The 21,061-nt window shown below is 39.9% G+C and overlaps 1 protein-coding gene across 6 annotated transcripts in view; it reads right to left on the bottom strand.

Moving 5' to 3' along the window:
* Window positions 1-21,061, bottom strand: part of LOC131213704 (high mobility group protein DSP1) — a 35,434-nt gene that overhangs the window by 6,764 nt on the left and 7,609 nt on the right. For 3 of the 6 annotated variants that reach the window (XR_009156971.1, XM_058207811.1, XM_058207812.1), the window contains exons 2-3: window positions 6,989-8,421; window positions 1,325-1,537 (exon numbers count right to left, since the gene is read on the bottom strand). Coding sequence is in view for 5 of the 6 variants with exons in the window: in XM_058207811.1 (XP_058063794.1) it covers window positions 1,325-1,537; window positions 6,989-7,531 (756 nt within the window). In the remaining variant the exon portion in view is untranslated. Of the gene's footprint in view, window positions 1-1,324; window positions 1,538-6,988; window positions 8,422-17,903; window positions 17,934-19,241; window positions 19,351-21,061 lie in introns of those variants that run through there. The other 3 variants (XM_058207814.1, XM_058207815.1, XM_058207813.1) reach the window with 3 other exon arrangements.

The following is a 21,061-nucleotide window of genomic DNA, read 5'->3' on the forward strand; positions in this document are numbered from 1 at the left end:
TCTCCCTTTCTCCCTTTCTCCCTTTCTCCCTTTCTCCCTTTCTCCCTCTCTCCTTCTCTCCCTCTCTCCCTCTTTCCCTCTCTCCCTCTCTCCCTCTCTCCCTCACTCTATCTCATACACATGCATAGAAGAGTAGAAAGATACCAATGTGTAGTTTAATACTTCCCTCAGGGTCAAGAAGAAAGACCCAAAGTGAGAAAAAACAATGCCAAACCCCAATTTTTCCTTGAGAACATGATATCTCACACTTTAGTGAGTAATATATTTTATAAAACATTAACCAAACATAAGTTATAAATATCACGTAACAAAATTGTTCGATAACTGATTAAATTTATTCATATTTTAAAACAATTGATTCATATGCGTAGAATCGATTCAGTTCTAATTTATGATATTCACAAACTCAATCTGGGCCGCCAAACAGACCATAAATAAACGATCTGACATTTCAGATAATCTGTTTGCGCTTATGTCACAACGTTTATGCCTCAGCGGACACGTAAAAACCGTTAGCAAACGCTGCAAACAGAGGATAATGTAAGTTCTTTTTTGCTAGTATAGCAATAAAGTCTAAAAAAAGGGAAAAAAATATTCAGAAATCAATTAGATTTCTTAGATTAGATTAGATTTCTCTTCGGTTTCGGTTTTCTCGGACCAAAAACACGAATGTAAACACGTTTGATATTTTGGTTTTATATTTTAAACCTGCCACACGAAGCGTAAACGATCTGACGTTTTTACGCTCCGAATTACGGTTCGTGTGGCGTCCCAGAATGAGTTTTTCAAAAATCACTCATTTTTTTCAAGAAGCGAAAAATTTGGACAAAACAAACAAAGGGATTTGGTAATGGAGACCGCTACATAAGTATGTTTTTCGCTCCATATGCATAAGTTTCGCATTGCTTTTCAACTGAGATTTTTATATGTACAACGATAGTAAAGAGAAAATTATCGGCGATGGTTGATACTATGGGCCCTATTACCAACTCGAACAAGAAGTTCACTCGAACGGTCATTTGAGTTCATTTTTCTATAACTTTCTCTTTCTGCCTTCTCTCGTGCTGTATTCTGCTTTCTCTCTTACTGTGTTCACTCTAACGATCGAGTTTCGAGTTCGAGTTTCATAATAGGCGAGTTCGAGTTTCATATCCGAGCCAAAACAAATTTCTTGCCGATTTCGATACCATCGCTGTTTCTAAATGTTTTCACGTCTCTGTATAAGACCATTTTCTAATCCTATCAGTTCCCATAGCGGCAATTTTTGGGAGAATGAAGCAATTTTGATACATTTGTGTCCTAGTGTTGATAATGCTGCACTTACCTTCCATCGTTCTGCGCATTTTCGCGAAAATTCAGCAAATATAACTTGTTCCTCGGGATGCTTCTTCTTATGCTCTTCTCGGCAGGTCTGTACGAAAAATGCGTACGCCGTCATGCGCCCTCTTGGCTTATTGTCCTTCACCTTACCACCAGCTACGTTACCGGCCACCATTTTGTTCTGAATGGTATTGTTCTGCTGCACGTGGCTTTGATTCTAAGAGAGACAAAGACAAAAATGTAAAAGAATTCATTAAATACATATCTCGCTGTTGAAGTGTATTCAATATTTATTGCACAATGCGTGTCGTTTAAATTAGCGTTTCATCAAATGTTCAAAACTAACTATTATACTTGCATGTTTTCCTGAGTATGCTTTCACAGGCTATGTTTTACGATCTCTTTTGTCCATCGGTAACATAAACGATAAATCGAGATTGTTAAATACAACAAGCGTTGCAAAACCTACCTAACTACGTGTGGCGACATCCACCATTGGTTTTGCTGGGTCAAAACATGATTTGATTTTCGATTCGATTCGATGCAATTCGATTTCGAACTTTGTTTAATCGCAATATTTCACTATAATGAACAAAGCAGAAGTACAAGCGAAAAACATGTCTCGAACAAAACAAAGGTTCCACAAATGAAATACTATATGATTCACAAATGCGCACAGTATCTCCCTAAATCATAACGTCAATAACGGCACTTACGTTCAGGCAAATGAGAAACATCTTATCAGAAGTAGATATGCTGCTTTTAAACACCGCATCCAAATTTATAGAACGGAAATCACGTTCTCTTAAATCCAGTTAAGGACAAATATAGCAAAACGCCACCTTACTTGGTGTGTTGTAGACACGCTGTCATTCTGCGGTTCGATATATTTTACGTAGAATTGCTATGTAAAGTTATACAGTTCGTAGTGACAAACATTTTTTCTTAATGTCCTTAGTTGCTTTTTAGTGAAGTTGTTTTAGTGCCCTCCCCATGCTCCCTGTTCTTCAAATAAATTTTTCAATACGTTTTACATAACTTAAATCACTCGGAATGATTCCGTCGATGCGTTGTTTTTCCATAGTGCCATCAATGAACAACGAAAATGGTAGCGCGACGTCGCGGGTTTCGCATTGAGCTACTCACTTCACATGTATCGCAATTCCGTGTGCGTTTGTAATGTAATAATTCCAGGCGAGCCTGATTCGTTAAAATACTATCAACGATTTCCAACAACTTCTTCGCGATGTAAACAAATGCCCGTCCATCACTAACATTGGTGCATGACTGCTGTTGCTGACAGCCGTCACCACACATCAACTACATACAAAGAAACTAAAGCGCATGCGCTGCCGCAAAATGACAACGTCTGTACAACAAACTATGTATTGGGGCTTGTCCGTAGATCATACGTCTCGCTGCACCTATTACGCCTCGTCCACAGTATGAGTTTTCTCTGCAGGTTTTTTGATATGCTAGCGTCCACACTAGTAGCTTTTGAGCGAAAAATTCCGTGAGCACCAGTGAGTGAAATGACAGTTCGTTTGTTTATGCTTTGATTTTTCAGTTTCCTTTCCTTCTCCTTCTAGTGCCATTTTTGTCAAAATTTGATCCGCTGTCGAAAAACTAGCCATATTTTTGGAAGGCAAAAAAACATGCCGAAATTTGGCTTCATCGTTCACATTGAAAAAATGCGTGAAATATTTCATGAACAAAAGGTGCTCAAAAGCAACTCAAAGTAACTCTCGGAACTCTAGTAAAAGATTAATAGTTTCTTGGCCTGCCATACATTTTTTTCAAGTTTCTCATACTATGGACCCCGGGTTAAACATGCAGTTATGCTTGTGATGACGGAAGCAGTTCTTCAAAGTCCGATTATAACTCCAACCTACAGTAAGTTTGCTACTTGGACCGCCGTATCTTGCCTATGTAAAATTCGCGTGATAGCCAGTCGGGGCTGCTCTGTTCGTCAAAAACACATATTAAAAAGAAACAACTGCATTCACCATCACTAACATAACAACAAATGCAGAAGCCTCTAAAAAAACAGTGTGTGTACAACACACCGAGTACGGTGTGGAACTGCCGGTCAATCAACTGTAATTAATCAAACCTACAGACAGTTGAGCCTAACGCACTTTTAGAAAAAACTAGCAAGCCTGAGCTTATTCGTTAAAGAGCAATAAAAATTATAGAAGTAATAAGTCACTGATAATCAGTCTTCGCCTATACGAACACAACTGCATGGCAATGGCTGTTGTGTAGCGTGTGCAACGTAACAAATTAGGTTGCGTTGCGGCATTTCAGGTTTGTATTGCTCTATTTACGAATTAGATGGCCATGGCTTGGCATTGCACCGTTTTTCCAACGAAACAGTGTCTTTAGTCAAAGCTACTCAACACGAAGTTTCTCTTACAGTTGTAACAGAGACGTGTGCTTAATTAATCTTTTATTTAGTTCTGTAACGGATGTGTGTATAAAGATCGTGATGATAGAATAGGCCATTTAACGCCAGCCTAATAAAAACAATTTAGGACAACTATAGCACAATCGCTACCACACCAATCAGTGTGCCGTAAAGTGTCATTTTGTGGATCGTCATTCTTTTGTGTAGAGTTGAAACTAACTGCCATTTAGTGAAACTATCATCATTTAGTGTTGTAATGACGGAGAAGGTGACTGCATTCAAAGAGGGCAAAATACGCCAGGGAAGCCTATTGTCAATATTCTCCTTAACTAACCCTAGTTCTTGCGCTTAACTAACCCTAGTTGTGTTTTCGGGAAAAGTATTTCACGTCTTTGCGACCCATAAAACCCCCATAAGACAGACTCGCGAAAGAATCCTATAAGTGCCGTGGAGAATCCTAAAATACGTTCAAAACGGCGAACGTTTGGCGCGTCACTTTCAACACACAAATGCGATTAGGGTGCATGAGTTTTGGGAAAAACCGATTGCCCTACAAACATATCCGACTAATTCAAACACACACAATACTCAACAACCACATACATTAGGTCAACTTTTGAGATTTTTATTTAAGTTTTTTCATTTTAATTTGTTCTAGGTTTATAGATCGGGCTCCAAATAAGTTGTAATTTATTTTCATGTGAAATGAAGAAAACTAATTTTGACAATTGCTAATTTGCCAATTGCTAATTTGCCAACTGCAAATTTTTAAAATTTTGTATATTATTACTTTGTCCAATACACGAGAGCCGTTTTCAACTTGAGATACGGGGCAACTGCGCATAATAAATAGTTATGGCAGTTATTACCCGGGGTCCACAGTATTAGCAACTTGGTAAAAATGTATCCCGGGGTCCACAGTATGAGAAACTTGATAAAATTGTATGGCAGGCCAAGAAACTATTAATATTTTGCTAGAGTTCCGTGAGTTACTTTGAGTTGCTTTTGAGCGTCTTATGTTTACAGAATATTTTCCCGTTTCAGGGGTATTTTTTTTCAATTTGACAGTTTACGGCAAATTTCAGCAAATTGTTTTTACTTTCCAAAAATATGGCTAGTTTTTCGGCAGCGGTTCAAATTTTGACAAAAATGGCACTAGAAGGAGAAGGAAACTGAAAAATCCAAACATAAACAAACGAACTGTCATTTCACTCACTGGAGCTCACGGAAGTTTTCGCTCAAAAGCTATTAGTGTGGACGCTAGCATATCAAAAAACCTGTAGAGAAAACTCATACTGTGGACAAGGCGTTATAGTTTCCTACACAAAGCACATGAAAATGAGTAACATGAACAGTTTTTTATCTTTACGAAATATTCAAATAATAAGTACTCTCTTCATCAAACAGAACAAATTGGAACAACAGTAGGAAATTGAAAGTAAGAGCTGATTTATGATTAAGATTGATTTATGATGTTTTGATAGCTCTGGAAACACACCCACTCCCTCCATCCAAGTCCACTAAACGATTATTGTCGATCATGAAATGAAATTGCAAAAGATAGCAAGCATCCAAAAGATATCAAAGGGTAACAATTTTTACTGTTTTGCATGATAAGTGGTGCATAAAAGCGTTGTTTTCGAAGTCGATTCCGCAGTTCGCTCACAATTTCTCAAAAACATCTGTGTGTTGATGATTTAGAAGTCACTGTTTGAAGCAGTTGGAGAATGTAAACGAATTTGTTGCTATCCATAATATTGAACGAGAGATGGATCCACTTCTACTATCAAAAGTCTATGTTTAAAAAATCATCATAATCGTCATCAAAAGCAAATATCTTGACAAATAATGTCGAATTTAAATACAAAAATTATTGTGTGTATGTCTTTTGAAATTACTAAAATCATATGTTGATTCTGGATGTTCCGAATTTCCCAACTTATAGTAACAATATTAGATTATATAAAAATTATCCACGCTTTCTAACGATCACCGGATAGGATAAGTATAGTTGTTTGTCATTTCTTCTAATACATGGTGGTGGTAAAATAAGCGTACACTTTTTAAATTTGCTATATACAAAGGGCGTAATATTTTTCAATGCTTGATCTTTTATTTCAATGGTTCATTCATTCCATTTATGTGTAAAATACAATTTTGGAGGCAGAAAATTGGGAAATATGAAAAAACTATTTCCATAGTCTTCGACTTAAACGGTACGATATTTGAAAAGCTTATTTCCTCCTCGCTGGTTATGTTAAGAAGCATAATTGTCATTTTTGGGGTTTAGAAAACCCACACGTCGGGCAACCAAGCCACCCACACCAAGCAACCATGACGACTGACTGTTTGATACAGATTTTAGTCTGGCAGCATAAGCGGCCGCCGCATGAAAGCATGAAGAAGGAGCCGCCGTAACCGTCGATGGCGTACGCTACCGAGCAATGTTTGCTGATTGGTTATTCTGCGAAATTGAAGCTGAGAACTTGGACGACATGCGCTTTCAAAAAGACGGCGCTACGTGCCAGCGACAGCCGCAATTGATTGTTTGCGCCCCATCTTCGGAAATCGAATAATCAACAGAACGGTGATATGAATTGGCCTCCAAGAAGCGGCGATTTGACACCATTGGACTATTATCTTTACGATACGGTGAAAGATAAATGTTTCGCGAACACACCAGCAACCTCAAAACCGAAATTCACACAGCCATTGCCGAAATAGGAGCACAGAAGGTCGAAAATGTACCCAAAAATAGGTCGAACGAATTGGTTACTGCAAAGTCAGCCGTGGAAGACATTTCAGCCGTGGAAGATCAAAATTGTGTTTTATACATAAATGGAATGAATGAACCTTTTTGATAAAAGCTCAAGCATCGAAAAATGTTACGCCGTTTTTTAAAACCAAAGAAAAAAGTGTACGCTTTATTTGACCACCCTGTACTACTGGCATGTTTCAAAATGATTGGCCGCGGCCGCTACGGGGCTAGAGCATAAGATATTTTCCACAATGTTTGATCTTCTAGTGCCTTGCAATACTCTAGTTTGGAACCAATGATTGTTGTTTGTCGAATGGATCACCTGCAGCGTTTTTGATCGACATATAGACCTCGCTGTTATAGTAGCTTGATGTAATGTTTTAGAAGACACACGTAGTTGTTTTTGTTAAAAGTAGAAATTAACCAGTCATGCATCTCTATCACCCGCGAGTGAACCAGACCATGGGTGAGATTTTCCGCGTTCGGCTTACTCTCACACATACCTGATGTTGTGGTTGCTGTTGTTGCTGTTGTTGCTGTTGTTGCTGCTGTTGCTGTTGCTGCAATGAGTTATCGAGTGCGTTCTGGCCACCCGGGTACCACCACTGGGTGGTGGGAGCTGTGCTGGACATCGTAGGTGGGTCACCGGGTCGTGCAACCACCGTGCTCATACCCAGCCGATAGTCATACGGAGCGTTCGAAGTTGACACCGTCACACCGGTGGTGACCGGGTTCTGGAAACTGTTGGCCATTTTATACGAAAACAGCTGCTGCGTTGCGGATGTGGATGTTGTGCTGTTGTTTCGAGCGCTATCGTTTTGTTGCTGCTGTTGCTGTTGTTGCTGCTGCTGTTGTTGTTGCTGCTGCTGCTGCACAGCAACCTGGTGCTGCAGTTGGGCCTGCTGTTGAGCGAGCTGTTGCTGGTGGTGTTGATTGATGAGATGCTGATGGTGCTGCAATGTTTGTTGTTCCGTTGACGAGATACCACTCGGCCACCAGACGGCGTCCTCACGCGAACCCCAAGCAGCCCGATGGTGCTCCGACATCTTCCTCTGCTTCTAATCGACACACGCGTACACGCACGTTCGCGGCACGCACACAATCCTGCGTCGGTGCCACTTCCGGTTGTCGGACTTTTTTAGTAGAACGATAACTAAAACGCACACAGGCACACTTACACACCGATGACTGTTCGCTTTTCTTCGTTCTTCGCCGTGTCTCAATCAACGCTGTCGCTGATCCTGATGCTTCAGCCTTGCTCCGTTCGATTAATGTGTGCTGGATTTCAAAGTACTAGGCCACTTTTGGAGCGTCGCACAATTCAGTTACTGCCCCGTAACTGAACTCTACTGCTACACTACACAAACAACACTTGCTTCACTGAACTTTCAATTTGCATCCGTCACAATAGTAGCTCCGTACCAGAGAGGAGGAGCCGAACTCGACAGAAATATGCAATAGCCAATAGCTAACAAGCGATGCTCCCTAAGCTGTGTTTTCTACGGACCACTCAACAATTAAGAGGGTGCCGTGCAGTAAAGAGACTACAGCTTGTTATACCGAGAGAGATATTAGAAGCGTTGGGCTTCTTTATCGGTTATCAATATTTTGCGTTTTTGCAATATTTCACATCGGTTCTATGCTCGGTTGTTCCAAAGCGGTGCATCAATTCCGCTTCTTCAATACGTCTACTTTAAAACGTTTTTCTCTTTGATTCGCTTCCTCGGCGGTTGCCTTCTCATAGCAGCGCAACTTCTTGAATTGAGTCCTTCTCCGCACATGAGTAATAGTTGTTGTTTTCACTGCCACGGTATACGTTTTCAAACGTTGATTCTGGTGCCTCCCTCTCAGTGCTGGCCCCGGCACAACACTATAAGCACAAACAACGGGTTGTTTTGCTTTCACACACTCTAGTTTCACCCTTCTCTCTGTACGCCTGAATGGTAGTGGAAAACGGAAGAAAAGCAATAAGTAGAAATATCAACAAAAAAAACAGACCCTAAATGATCATCTTTCCTAAATATGGGATAGTGGTGTGTGGTCGCCGATTAAATATATTTATTTTTATTGAGAATAAGATTATGTTTGTTGCAGCAACTTATGGAAACCGCAACATACGCGCACACGACTAGACCATCGATTGATCTTGAAGTGTTTTTTTCAATTTTTAAATGAACCGTATTTAAATCTCGCAAAGTTGAATATTACATAACAAAAGCTTCATCTATAATGCAAAACTTAACTTAATAATTTGACTACACTGCAAACATCTCCAATAGTTTCCGTTTCCTTTTCCTTCGTCTTCGTTTCTATTGTTTCTATTGCCTTACTTTCTTAGAAAAAAATAAATCAAGCATGTGCCCATGCATACAATCGCACGCGTGTACGCATTTGCAATTTCACCACTGTTAGTTGGTTTTCTCTGCATGCTTTAAGATTGAATCTAGACAAGCAAACCTAACTTCAACAATAACTCTCCGCAATCGTATAAAGTTATCAACAACAGCCTTCCTTTAACCCTATTTAATTTAAACAAGCATCATTTGTATATTGCAACGAGAAGTAGAAATCGTGTTTTGTTTTACTCTGTGTGATCTATTGTAAAATTATATAAACCGCAGTTTGATGGAATGTGCAAACTGAGGCACGCGCGCGCGCTTTGAATGTCTTCGTGTCTTGGAACGCCAAACCCTTTTCTCACGGTTAGGTTGAGGTTAACAAAATGGCAGCTCGAACAAAGCTTAAACCAGACAATTTTCTCTCTCGCTCTCTCTCTATCTCTCTCCCGACCCCCTTCTCACACACTTTCACTCTCTCTCTCTCTCTCTCTCTCTCTCTCTCTCTCTCTCTCTCTCTCTTTCGCAGAGCCGAATCCATTACACACGCCTCATTTATTCCTACGAATTCTTCTTGATTTCGTTGTGGGAAAAAAAGCTTTAAAGAGAGAAAGCCCGAAAGAAACAGAGAGACGTTTCACAAAATGAGTTCCAGCGGAGAGTTCATAGCTTCAGTTGTTTCGGGATAGAATTTTATGAGTGCTATGTGAGTGAATTTGCTTAGATGCTACACAATTAAAATGATAGTTCAGCGACCCTTTTGAATATGGCAAAAATTATTCCAAGATCTTGCATCAGACGTCCACAAACGTACAGGGCTCACCATCTCAATTCTCAATATAAAGAACAACTATTTAGTATGTGAGGTGAAAAATTCAATTCATTTTTAAAATAAAACACGAGGTGCCGTGTATCCTCTTGGTGTTATGTGTAAAATATGGATTTGTGTGCTGGCGGCGGCGCAGTTGCTAACGCATAAACCAATGCCCCCACAACGCCCAAGCCCAACAGCACGCCACGCGAGCCCTCTCTAATGACTGTGTATAGCTCGAGACAAATTTCGAAAACAGCACATATATTATAAGAGTAGAAGACAAGAGCACTCACTGGTGGCTCTCTCGTTGTACTCCCCTGTATTCTCTCTTTCGCATTGTTTGGCTCTGTATTTTTATACAAACTCGTTCACCGCAAACATAAAGAAGGTAGATTAAACTCGCTCACCGATTGCGCTTGGTACTAAAACTCGCGAAAATAAAACGACACGAATACCATATCACGCCACATTACTCAGTCTTCCGGTACTCACAACATTGCCTGCTTTGCGGATTCCTTTCTCCGACATCTCATTCCGCAATCACATTGTACCACACAAATATGGATACAACATTGACTAAGAACAATTATAGGCTGTCTACAAATCGTTGCATGACAATAAAATGTTTAGGCACAGTATTGTAATGCGCTTCCGAGTCTAAAAGTAAGGGCGACATCGAAGGGAAAGGGCAAAACGACGCAAAAAATTTGCCGCTTACCGGCAGCTAAATTAAGTATCAATTAAGGACAACGGAAAACTATAGTATAACGCGACAACCTCGTGCATAGGCTGCGCCGCTGTCATTTTGCGGGATGCTTTCTTTTTATTCAACATCAATATTGGCAGCCATCGCCATGCTCTTGTGTTCGTGATAGCAAACGTTAGTGCAGTAAAAAAAAGCAAAACGAAGATCTAAAAAGAAGCCGCATGCCTGTATATTAAAGGGTTCTTCATCATGACACATACTACTGAAATGTAAAATAACATCCGAAATACATGGTTTGTATATGATGAATGACCACTACGTGAAATATGCTGAAATATATTTACATTTTTCTTTCTTTTTCGGTATGCTTTCTATCAAACAAGTTAACTCGTAATATTTCGCCAATTTCACCATTATCACGATGTTGAAAATTTATTTGCACAACTACTAAAGCATCTCTTCAACTTGTGCGTAAAATTGGTTATTAGATGTTAATAAGTCATCTATTCATGCATTTGTGTATCACTTAACGAGATGTAAACTATAGTTGTTGGCAGTACTATAAAGAACATGTCGCACAATAGTTCTGATGACTATTGATCCTTCTGTTTCTTATTTTGTTTCAGTAGAATCAACTTGTGTCGATCTGCTGATCTTTACTTGGAATGAATTCTAGCCAATTACTATCAATGAGAACGAATAATAATAAAGGCAGAAGCAAAATGGTTGCCATCAACTGATGAGTAACAAAAAATAAAATTTAAAAAACTCGAACAATCAGGCATCTATATATATTTATGAAAATGAAGGCTGGAATGTGTTGGTGACGCTCAAAACATCAGATTGATTAAGCCGATTGGGCATTTTATGATTCATATTATATTGAAGCAGCATAAGGATTCAAAGGATCAAAAACAAAATTCCACAATTGTTGGTTTCCGTGCACAATTGTTGGTTCACATAACCGTGTATTAATGAGTCAGATCCCGATTCCTATATGAGTTCTACGGGCCTGGGTTCGATTTCCGTGACCAGCGGTACCAGGGGTTGGCCCTGATCCAAAAGTCTTGCACATAAAAATACAGTAACAGTAAGCAACAGCACAGTATAGTACAGTAAATCAACAAAGATTAACATTGTCTCTGTTGCAAGCCAAGACCACTCTAGGCCGCTGTAATTGCCGGAAGAGAAGAATCATTTATCACGGGAGAGGGCCAAAGAAGAGACGAAGAAAAATGAAGAGATCCTTAAATGGAATGTAATTATGACAGGAAATTTGCTTATTAACAATCAAACCATGCAGCAATGGTTCGTCCATAGATCATGTTAGTCATAATGTTAATGATGGTTTCGCTAGGGATGATTGATACAGGAGACAAATTTAAGCTAAACATATTTAGAACAAGCTAAATTTCTCTTCAGCGAAAACAAGTTTAGTATCCTAAATGCAAACCATTCCGCCCAGACAGTGTAGCCAAACATCCTCGTTTCGTTATGTGGCCTTTTCTACAGTCCTCATTTATTATTTTGGTACATATTGTTTTGATTAATTTTGCTATTTAAGTAGAGTGAGATCTTTCCGCATACTCCAATGATCATGACTAACCACATGTTCTCAAAGGTTGGCTGATCTGGACAAAGATGACAGTATCCTAGAACCTTGATATTATCATCCATGAGGTGCTGCATTACTGTTTCTGGCTTGTGGATTGTCGCATTATCCCGTGGTGCAGTGAAATCTTTACCAATAAGACTTCTTCGTTAATGCATTTTAGTTTGCTTTCAGCAAGTTTTGGCCAGCTTTCGAGTCAGCATGACCAGGAAACGTCACCAATTTGTAGGCTTCATGTAAAAAATGCACTTCTGGAACATAATGCCGTTGAAAATTGTTTCCTAATATACCCCATATAGCAGAACATTTCAACTCCTCACAATGACAATGACAGTCATACCAAAAAATCATCACTCCAAAGCAGCTTTTCTCACAATAAGCAAGGTTTCAAAGCATGCCAATAAAAAATTATCGTTCTTTTTTTAATTGGACTTGGTTAGATGCTTAATTTTGTTGAAAACAACACCAAATTTATCTACATTCTATAGACTACGTCGAACGACATGCACGAAAGGGAGTTTTATACATTCTTATTTTCGTTTTCGGCCAACATTTTAGGCGGATTGAAAATGGGTTGTGGAGGGGATATTAAGTATACGTGTAACAACTCGTTTTGGTGTTGATTTCTCACGCTCAACAGTTTTAATATGATGAACACGGCCTTCATTTTTATAGAGCTTGGTTATTTTGCATATTGCTTGCTCGCTTTTGCGGAAAGTTCCAACAATATCTCTATTATTTTTACCACTAATCATTCAAATTAATAACTAATTCACGTTCTTCATCGGTTAACTTGTAATATTTAGACGGTTCTGCCATATTGCAAGCTCAGAAACAGTAAGATGTCTAGTGAATTCTTTACCGTGCGATTCTCATACCTAATTTGCATTTTGGATTTTTTTAAACATGTAAAAATTTAGCAATAATAATCTCACAAATAAAGTAAATGTACTTCAGTTGCTTTATTACCGAGCAAAGCGAAGGAAAATGGCGCAAAAAACGAAAAACTTCAAGCTTCCAAGTTAAACTTAACTTGTTTTCGCCGGGCTCAAATTGACCTATGGCCACAAATGGCTGCACCAGTCTATTAGGTTACATATCATTTTATCATTTTATCACCTAAATTTTGCTCTTAGAACCTCAATCTAATATTCAACGTCTTAAAAAAACATGCAAAAAGAAGATGTACTGATATTTTCACCACGAAATTTTTTGAACAGACCACGTGCATACGAAGTTTAAGATCGTTGCTTGTGTGCGAATTTTTGGCAAAAAACTACAAACTAATTATGCCAAAGCCACCGTATTCACCAAATCTGACCCCCCATGGCTTTTTCCTGTTTCCAAAACTTAAATTACCGCTTCTTGGTCAATTTATTTAGGAGAAGGCAGAAATCGCCGATGAGACAAAACTCTTTCACGCAAAAAAGCTGTAAAAAATTAATTGAGCTTTAAAAATAGCCGAAATTTTCAACATAAGTGAGTGACATATGCAGCAACATTACGCAACAAAAAAAAATTAAAAAAAATCAAATAAAACATTTTTTTTAAATCACAAATTCCCGGTACTTATTTGACGGAATGTTTTTAAGATAGAAGACCCTCAAATTTAGGTATATATTATATGTAACAATATTGTATGGATAATTATATTCCTAACAAATGTTTCATTTCATAATTTATCCAATAATACCATAAAATATGTAATATGTAATAGGGCACATTTGTATATTTAGAGACAAAATTTTTACTACCCTTGTATAATGCACACCCAGATTTTAGAGCTCAAAAAATTCGGAAAAAGGTGCGCGTTATACACGGAAAAATACGGTAATACTAGAAGCAGCATTACCACACTACACACTTGGCTAGGCAATGTTCGGTGTAGACGTCTATAATGTGTGTGAGTTGTGCACTGGGTACATCAAAAAGCGCGCGAACAACTATGGGAAAACACCTCATAACAATGTTGGAAGGGATACGGAATATTGATTCCGGTATCCAATATGGCTACTGCGTACGGTAGCGTCTGTCCAGAGGACTATAACAGCAATGGTGAGTGCCCATCACTCACCAAATGCGTTCATTCGGTTTTGAGCACCGAAAGAGAGAAAAAAGGCAACCCGTTTTTCAATCATTTGTTTAACAATGTGAGTGTGTGAGTAACGAGCGGTCATTCGATATAAGGCTTTTGGCACATTCTTACTCAGAAAAAACTATACATTAAAAACTACCCATCCATTAGCATATCGTATGTGGAACGGAACAGACGCTAAAAATGTTCTTAATCGGAGGCAACTCAGGCACCCGACAAAGAACAGCAACCAACCAATTTATCTAATTTCCGTTGGTGAATGTTCTTGAGGTACATAATTTAGAAAAAAAAAACCTTTCGCTTCGCATGCGTTGAAAAGCATGCATAGCCGCATAAAGGACATACTGCAAAGCTGAGTGATGCCAGAGAGCAACGCCACTGGGGCGCCACTCTCGAAACATAAAGCAGGCGTCGCAAAAACGCTATGCGATCGCACGAATAAAGTAACTCATTCTCGATGGTCGCGTTTCGAACTAGTACGGTAGGCAACAACAAGATGAGGGTACGATGGTAGCTGAGCAAATTTGAGTGACTTGTGCTTTTCGCTACAAAATGGGTTAGAGTCTGGACGATAGACAGGACCAACAAGGAAAATGGGACAGTGAGAAACGAGAAAGTGCGTACGTAAATGCTCGAGGAGACTGGACGAACAAAAACGTGAAAAAAGAAGCTCTTCCTTAGAGTCCGTTATTCGCTCGACGCTGGTCTCCCGCCAAGTTCTGTTTTCTTCCGGTGGCCGGTAACAACAATGTGGCAGCGGCAGAATATCAGCTGTGGAGTGTGCAAAGGTGATAGGACATTTCAATAAATCGACAATGCAGAATCTTACTCTACCCAAGTCCACGCTTCTACGGCCAAACCCAAGGAGGGTATGCTATTAATTTTACCGTTAGCAACCATCCAACCTAGGTTCATTTGTTTGTCTAAAATCGTTCAAAATCGATGAAAATAATTTGACAATCAGACGAGAAGAACAACGATACCTGTCATATGTTAAGTTCACACATTTCATATTCCACCATGGACACAGCATAACCATTGCAAAGTGAATATAAGGCTGAGGAAAAAGTAATCGACGTTTTTTGCGTGTACTTCAAAACTTAATTTAAAATGCTTTCAATGATCCGATTTGCATCAAATATGCATCATTTTGTTGCCTTTCTAAAAATACCTTTATAATGCCTATCTTGTACAAGGCTTAGTCGTGATTGGCGAAAAACTGGAGCAATCGATTTTCACAATCCTTTTTTGATCTCAGTTTTTCATCATTCAGGAATTTTGTAATGCGTGGAAAAGGTGTCGATCGACAAAGGGCAAGGTCCGAACTATACGATGGATGCATTAAAACTTCCCAACCAAGCTCCCGGACTTTCTGGCGAGTCATTTAGTATATATTTAGTTGTATACCTTTTTTTCTGAGAAATCAAACTTTTATTATTTTGAAACGAAAAATTCTATTTTATTCAAAGTATGTGCCATCATTAGATATACATTTCTCCTATCTTTCTGCTAAATCATGGATTCCCATGAAAGAATTCTTCCTTTTTTAGAAGTAAAGTAATTAGTCATCCAATTTCGACTTCCTCGTAGGAAACGAGGTGCTGCTCAGCCAATACGTGCCCCATCAATAAAAAGAAAGATGTTCGGTAAGATCCAAATCTGGTGAATACACCGGGGGGAATAGCAGCTCCCATTAAAGTCATTTGATAGTATTCTGAACCAATTTTTGCATGGAGGCATGGAGACGCCAGGTTTAGTGAAGATTATGACCCACCTGGCGTCTCCATTCCGGACAAGAGAAACGGCATTTTCGTCATTTTTCAGTTAATGCATGGCTCAAATTGATCATTTATTGTCAGTAGCAATCGGAATTAACGTTTTCATCAGGTTTTAGGAGCTTGTGAAGCATCAGACCTTTCTGTTCCATAAGGAAGTCCGTTTGCTGGAGTCATTCGAGGCCTTTGTTTGTTAAGTCAAAATCGCCATTTTAAAATGTTTTTAACCACTTAAAGCACTGCGATCCCCCAAAAACAAGTTCCGCTGTGATGTTAGCTTTCAGTTCTGCGATAGTCTTCGGTTTGCTGACATACACCCTACATAAGCAAACACATTGACGTTTTAGAATTTAATTGATTTGTCAAAATCGACGAAAAGTGGCGGAGTCTTTGACATTTGAATCTCTAAGTTTTAATGGAACACCCTGTATATATATATATATATAAGCACCCTGTATAAATATAATTATATAAAAGAAAGTCGTGTTAGTTGCACTATTTATAACTCAAAAACAGCTCAATCGATTTGGCTGAAAATTGGTCGGGAGTTACCTTAGTACCAGGGAACGGACATAACATACAAGTATTTATCATGTCATGCCGCGTTCCCGGGAAGTCACTATAAAACATGGTATAACAAAAACGCCCCCATTGTAAGAGCAGTCGGTAACGCTGTCACGCAGCTGGCCATGGATTCGATTCCCCAACGATGGCTTTTTTTATCTTCCCAGTGAACTCGTAATAAATAAATCTTTAACGGTATAATAATGAACAAAGCCGCCCCATACAACGTACTGCTATGGCTTAATATAAACAGAACCCAGAAGCGCATTCTACAATACGTGTGTGCAGAATGAATGGTTTGTTAGATACACTGCAGAGCAGAATTGCTCAGGCTATAGTCGGGAGAATGAGCCGGCTGCATATGTGGATCGTTAAAAACTACAGTTCGCCGAGCAACGACTCTCGCCGATGTGTAGCTCCTCTTTTACTCACCATAGCGCTCTCTTATCTCTTCAAGAGAAAGACATAAGCTTGAATCAAATTTTGAGATGGTCGGCCATTGGTTCACAGAAGAAAAAAAACTCAATCCTACTCGTGCATATAAGGCACTCACCGGAAGCGACGCGTTGGAACCTGGCCATTGCGTAGCGCAACGATTCACGTTACACGATTGGTGTGAAATGCGTGCCTACAAAAATCTATAAACAGTGGAAGGAGTATAACGGCCTTCCAAAATAAATACAATGATCCAATTTTACAATTTTGTAAAATACAATTATTTTTTATTAACAGTGAAAATTGCCATTGTCTCAGTGAATACCATTGAAAAGAATCACTTATCGCGGCAGAGACCCAAAGAAAAAGAAGAACAAGCTGGAAACTGTCCTCCAAGCAAACACTGCATCTCTAATAGTAAGGGTATAGTTCTATTAAAACTGTTCATGTTTGATGGTAGATTTCAATATGCATAGCCAACTAGCCACAGAAGAAACGTGCTATTTAAGGGGTTCTCACTTGGTAAAAAACTGGGCTAGAGTTTTCTCCGTTTTCTTACAAAACACAAAAAACTTGATGAACTGCCCCTATAAATGTACCTCGAGCAAAATACTCACAAAGCTCGAGGTAAATTTTCAACCAACAACCCTTTTCGTACAAACATGTCATTCAATTAAACAATCTCTAGCCATTGCCATCAGCAATATGTTCCTTTCGAAACACGCTGCTGGTGAAACAAAACGAGAACAATCCCCTATTATATCGTACAGGCACTCATTCTTCTTATTTCTCTTTTCGATATACACACGCACACAAACATGATGCTCTACCGTACGCTGCCATATTCACTCCACACATACACATATATACGGATTGAAAACGATTTCTAGAGCATCAGGTCCTATTCGTGTTGAAAACTAACGCTCTGCGCTATTGTACCATAGCGGTTTAGAGCCGATTGAATGTATGAATGAAATAATTTACTTCACATAGCAGTCTCTCCAATGTGTGGCTATCTATTGGCCAGAATGGCCAGCAGATAGCTACTTCAGTTATTACTTCTGTCAACGTCACGACTCACTCGCTTTCGTACTTATGCGACGCACCATCCCACACGCAGCACCAATGTTGGGAGTTTCATAATAACTGGGAGCCACGATATTTCTCAAACAATAACTGTAAGCAATTGTTTTCGCCAGCTTTGAATTTGGTTGCTTCTGGACAGGTTGATTGATTGTGTGTGTGGGGCGGTCTCGGCAATTCTCTGCTGCGTGGTTGGCGTCGTCGTATACGAAGAATTTTACACCGCTTTGTGTTTTATTTCACACAAAAAATATAACGAATGCCAAAAGTATTGAAATTGGTGCTGGGTTCACTGTTTTCTGTTGGAATACTCATTGACCCCTACTACCCCGTTTGAACGTTTGGTTGATTGAGCAGAAAAAGTGACGACAACGCAGGCACGCGACGATTTACTGATTTATATATATAAAAAAAAATCTTGACGAAAAGCAGAGCGCGTCGGTGCTTGAGAAAAACGCCATCTTTATTCCTGATTCGGTCATGCGACTGCGTCAGTAGTAGTAGTGGTGAGGTGGCGATGGCTGCCATTGCTAACGCGTAAAAACAGCCCGACAGTGAGTTGCTCAGGAAGGAACGGTGAAAGAGGGATGTTTAATGGCAGCGAACACAGCCTAAATTCAAAGGGGCAAACTACACATTTTAATAAATACGGACCGCTCCGTTCTTCTAAGATTAAAAAACTACACATTTTAAATTAATCCGAAATACGAACGAAAAATGAACTGCACTTAAACGGCTCCTTCCTTTCACAGATGATACTACGTCCGTGCAAAACCACGGGCACTATAGACTATTGTTAACTGAAATTTTCGTTTCGAGATTGTTAATGTCACCGTTCGAAACTTCACAGTCAGCGGATGGAAAGCTACGAACATAAAAAGAGTTACACTGATTTCGTCGCAACCAGGTTGGTTTTCTTGTTCTTAGACTCGATTCATAAATATATGCTTGTATTGTGTCGTTGCTGTTCGTTGACTTGCTGATGGTAGAATCGCCATTGTTCACTAATAATTCACGCATTCGTCCCTTTTCATTCAAAAGGGGTTTTCTGTCTGCACCAAAAGCTATTTTGATCTTTATTCCATCTGCGGTGGTGATGTGATGAAAAATAATTCGCGCATCGACCACCACGTAACACAGGGATTTGGGTTTTTCGTTTCGCTTGGACCACACCACTCAGCCGTTAGGACAAAAAGTATGAACAGTAGTTACACACAGCATTGTACATCACTAACTAGTTCTGTCGATTTCAATCTTTACTACCGAACGAATATCCACTAGTGCGCTCTCGTGATGTCAAGAATGTTGTATTCCAATCAAAACCCCGTTTTCTAACCCTCTTAGAGGTCCTATGGCGACCACAGCACCGACAGCCACGGGAGGAGCGACTTTTGCGATTTACCTTTACCAAACGTACACGCGGTTGTGGTTCGCGTCGGTTTTTCGTTGCGTGCCTGCCTTGTGCGCGATGGTGGAAGCGCTATATGCTGGGCTTCACCTCTCGCTGCCAATGGTAGCTCACTCTCTTCAGCGGCTTTTTTCAGTTCATTCTCTGAGTTCATACGCATCGAAATGTTTGCAACTAGCCTAAGTTGGCAACCAATGCTCTCTGAGTGTGTTACGAAATAAAAGGGTTACTCTCGAGGCGAAGTGTGAGCAGCCTTTCAGTTAAAATTCCTTCCTATGCCCGAGAGCGCACTCTCTGCTTCGAACTTACCACTTCCGCTTTGACGATTCGCTGCTCAGCGCTGCTGCGTAAGCAGGAGTGGTGAGTTCCCGGACAGGGCCGAGCTTATGGCTTCCAAAGGCACACACACACTCATGTACACGAGAGTAATCGACCCCGGTTTCCAGAACTCGCATCGGATTCTACGCCTTCTTCAAAAAAACAAGTCACCATACTCCAATGCAAATATCAGCACATAAAAGGCGCTAAATTCAACAATGCAACAATGCCCATTGGCAACATCAGAGCACAGCAGAGGTTGACCGATTTCCGGAAGGTGCTGGTAAGATGAGGTTCATACCAGTTATTTAGTTAAAACAAGACAATATAAGCGACCGGTAATTGGTCCCAGTGACTTTCAGCTGATGGCAGTGTGCGGGGGTGGGGGTTTATGTATGGGGATCGTATTGCTTCTGCTAACGATTATAGCTGTGTTCCGTACAAGTATCTAAAACATGTCACACGAAACATCACAAACATTGGTAATGAAAACGTTGAGAAAATATACTTTCTTATTGAACTCAAGCTCTACCTAGCATATATCCGGATAATAAACACTAGTATAGCATGAAGTCGAACGGCACTCCCCAAATTGTGCCTTTCGAGGCAAAATTTACATTCCGTAAAACGTTGTGGTTCGACTATATAATGGCGGCGTTCAGTTGAACGCGGTCGGGCGCCATCCAACAGACCGACCGATCGATCGTCAGGCTTGCTATGGTCATGAGTGTGAGAAAAAAATAAAGAGCGCGAGAGAGAAAAAGAAAAAAAGAGAGAGAGAGAGAGAGAGAGCGAAAGAGTGAGAGAGTGAATGCGGAGAAAAGAAAAATGGAGGCAGCTAGCTTAGCGGAGTAGTAGCGCTTTATGTGCCTTTTCTGTCCTACTATTTCAGCAAAAGGACTGCATGCTGCTTGGAGCGCTGTGTCAGGATAGACGTCAGGTTTTGATTTGAATGGTATAAACTTCATTATTCTGGCAATCCTTGGTTTAGAGTAAAAAAGCGAAACTGTTCATTCTGCACACAGCTCCAAGCGAGCACTGTTTCATAGGAGAATTTTTCTCCCTGTTAGCCATCTCATCTCATGTCCAGTCAACCATACCAACCAGCAACGGCAATGTGGTTTCTTCTCCTTTTTGATTCCGTCCTTTTCTTTTTATTCACACACTTCTTTCCGGAGGAACAGAAAAATGGTGGTGAGCAACAAACAAATGCTGCTCCAGCACCGTCACCCCCCGGTCAATGTATCATTTGCTCGCATAGTAACCCTCTGTATAGACCACCACAAAACCAGCATATGGGACTGTTTCGAAAATGGACATTCTCTTACTGCGCGTATCAAACTCTGTTGCAAATGTTGCTAAAAAATAATATACGCATTGTAAGCAACAGACGACAATAACAACAGAAATGTAAACTACGGCCCATATCA

The sequence above is a fragment of the Anopheles bellator genome, chromosome X (genome assembly GCF_943735745.2).
Source record: "Anopheles bellator chromosome X, idAnoBellAS_SP24_06.2, whole genome shotgun sequence".
Lineage (NCBI taxonomy): Eukaryota > Metazoa > Arthropoda > Insecta > Diptera > Culicidae > Anopheles > Anopheles bellator.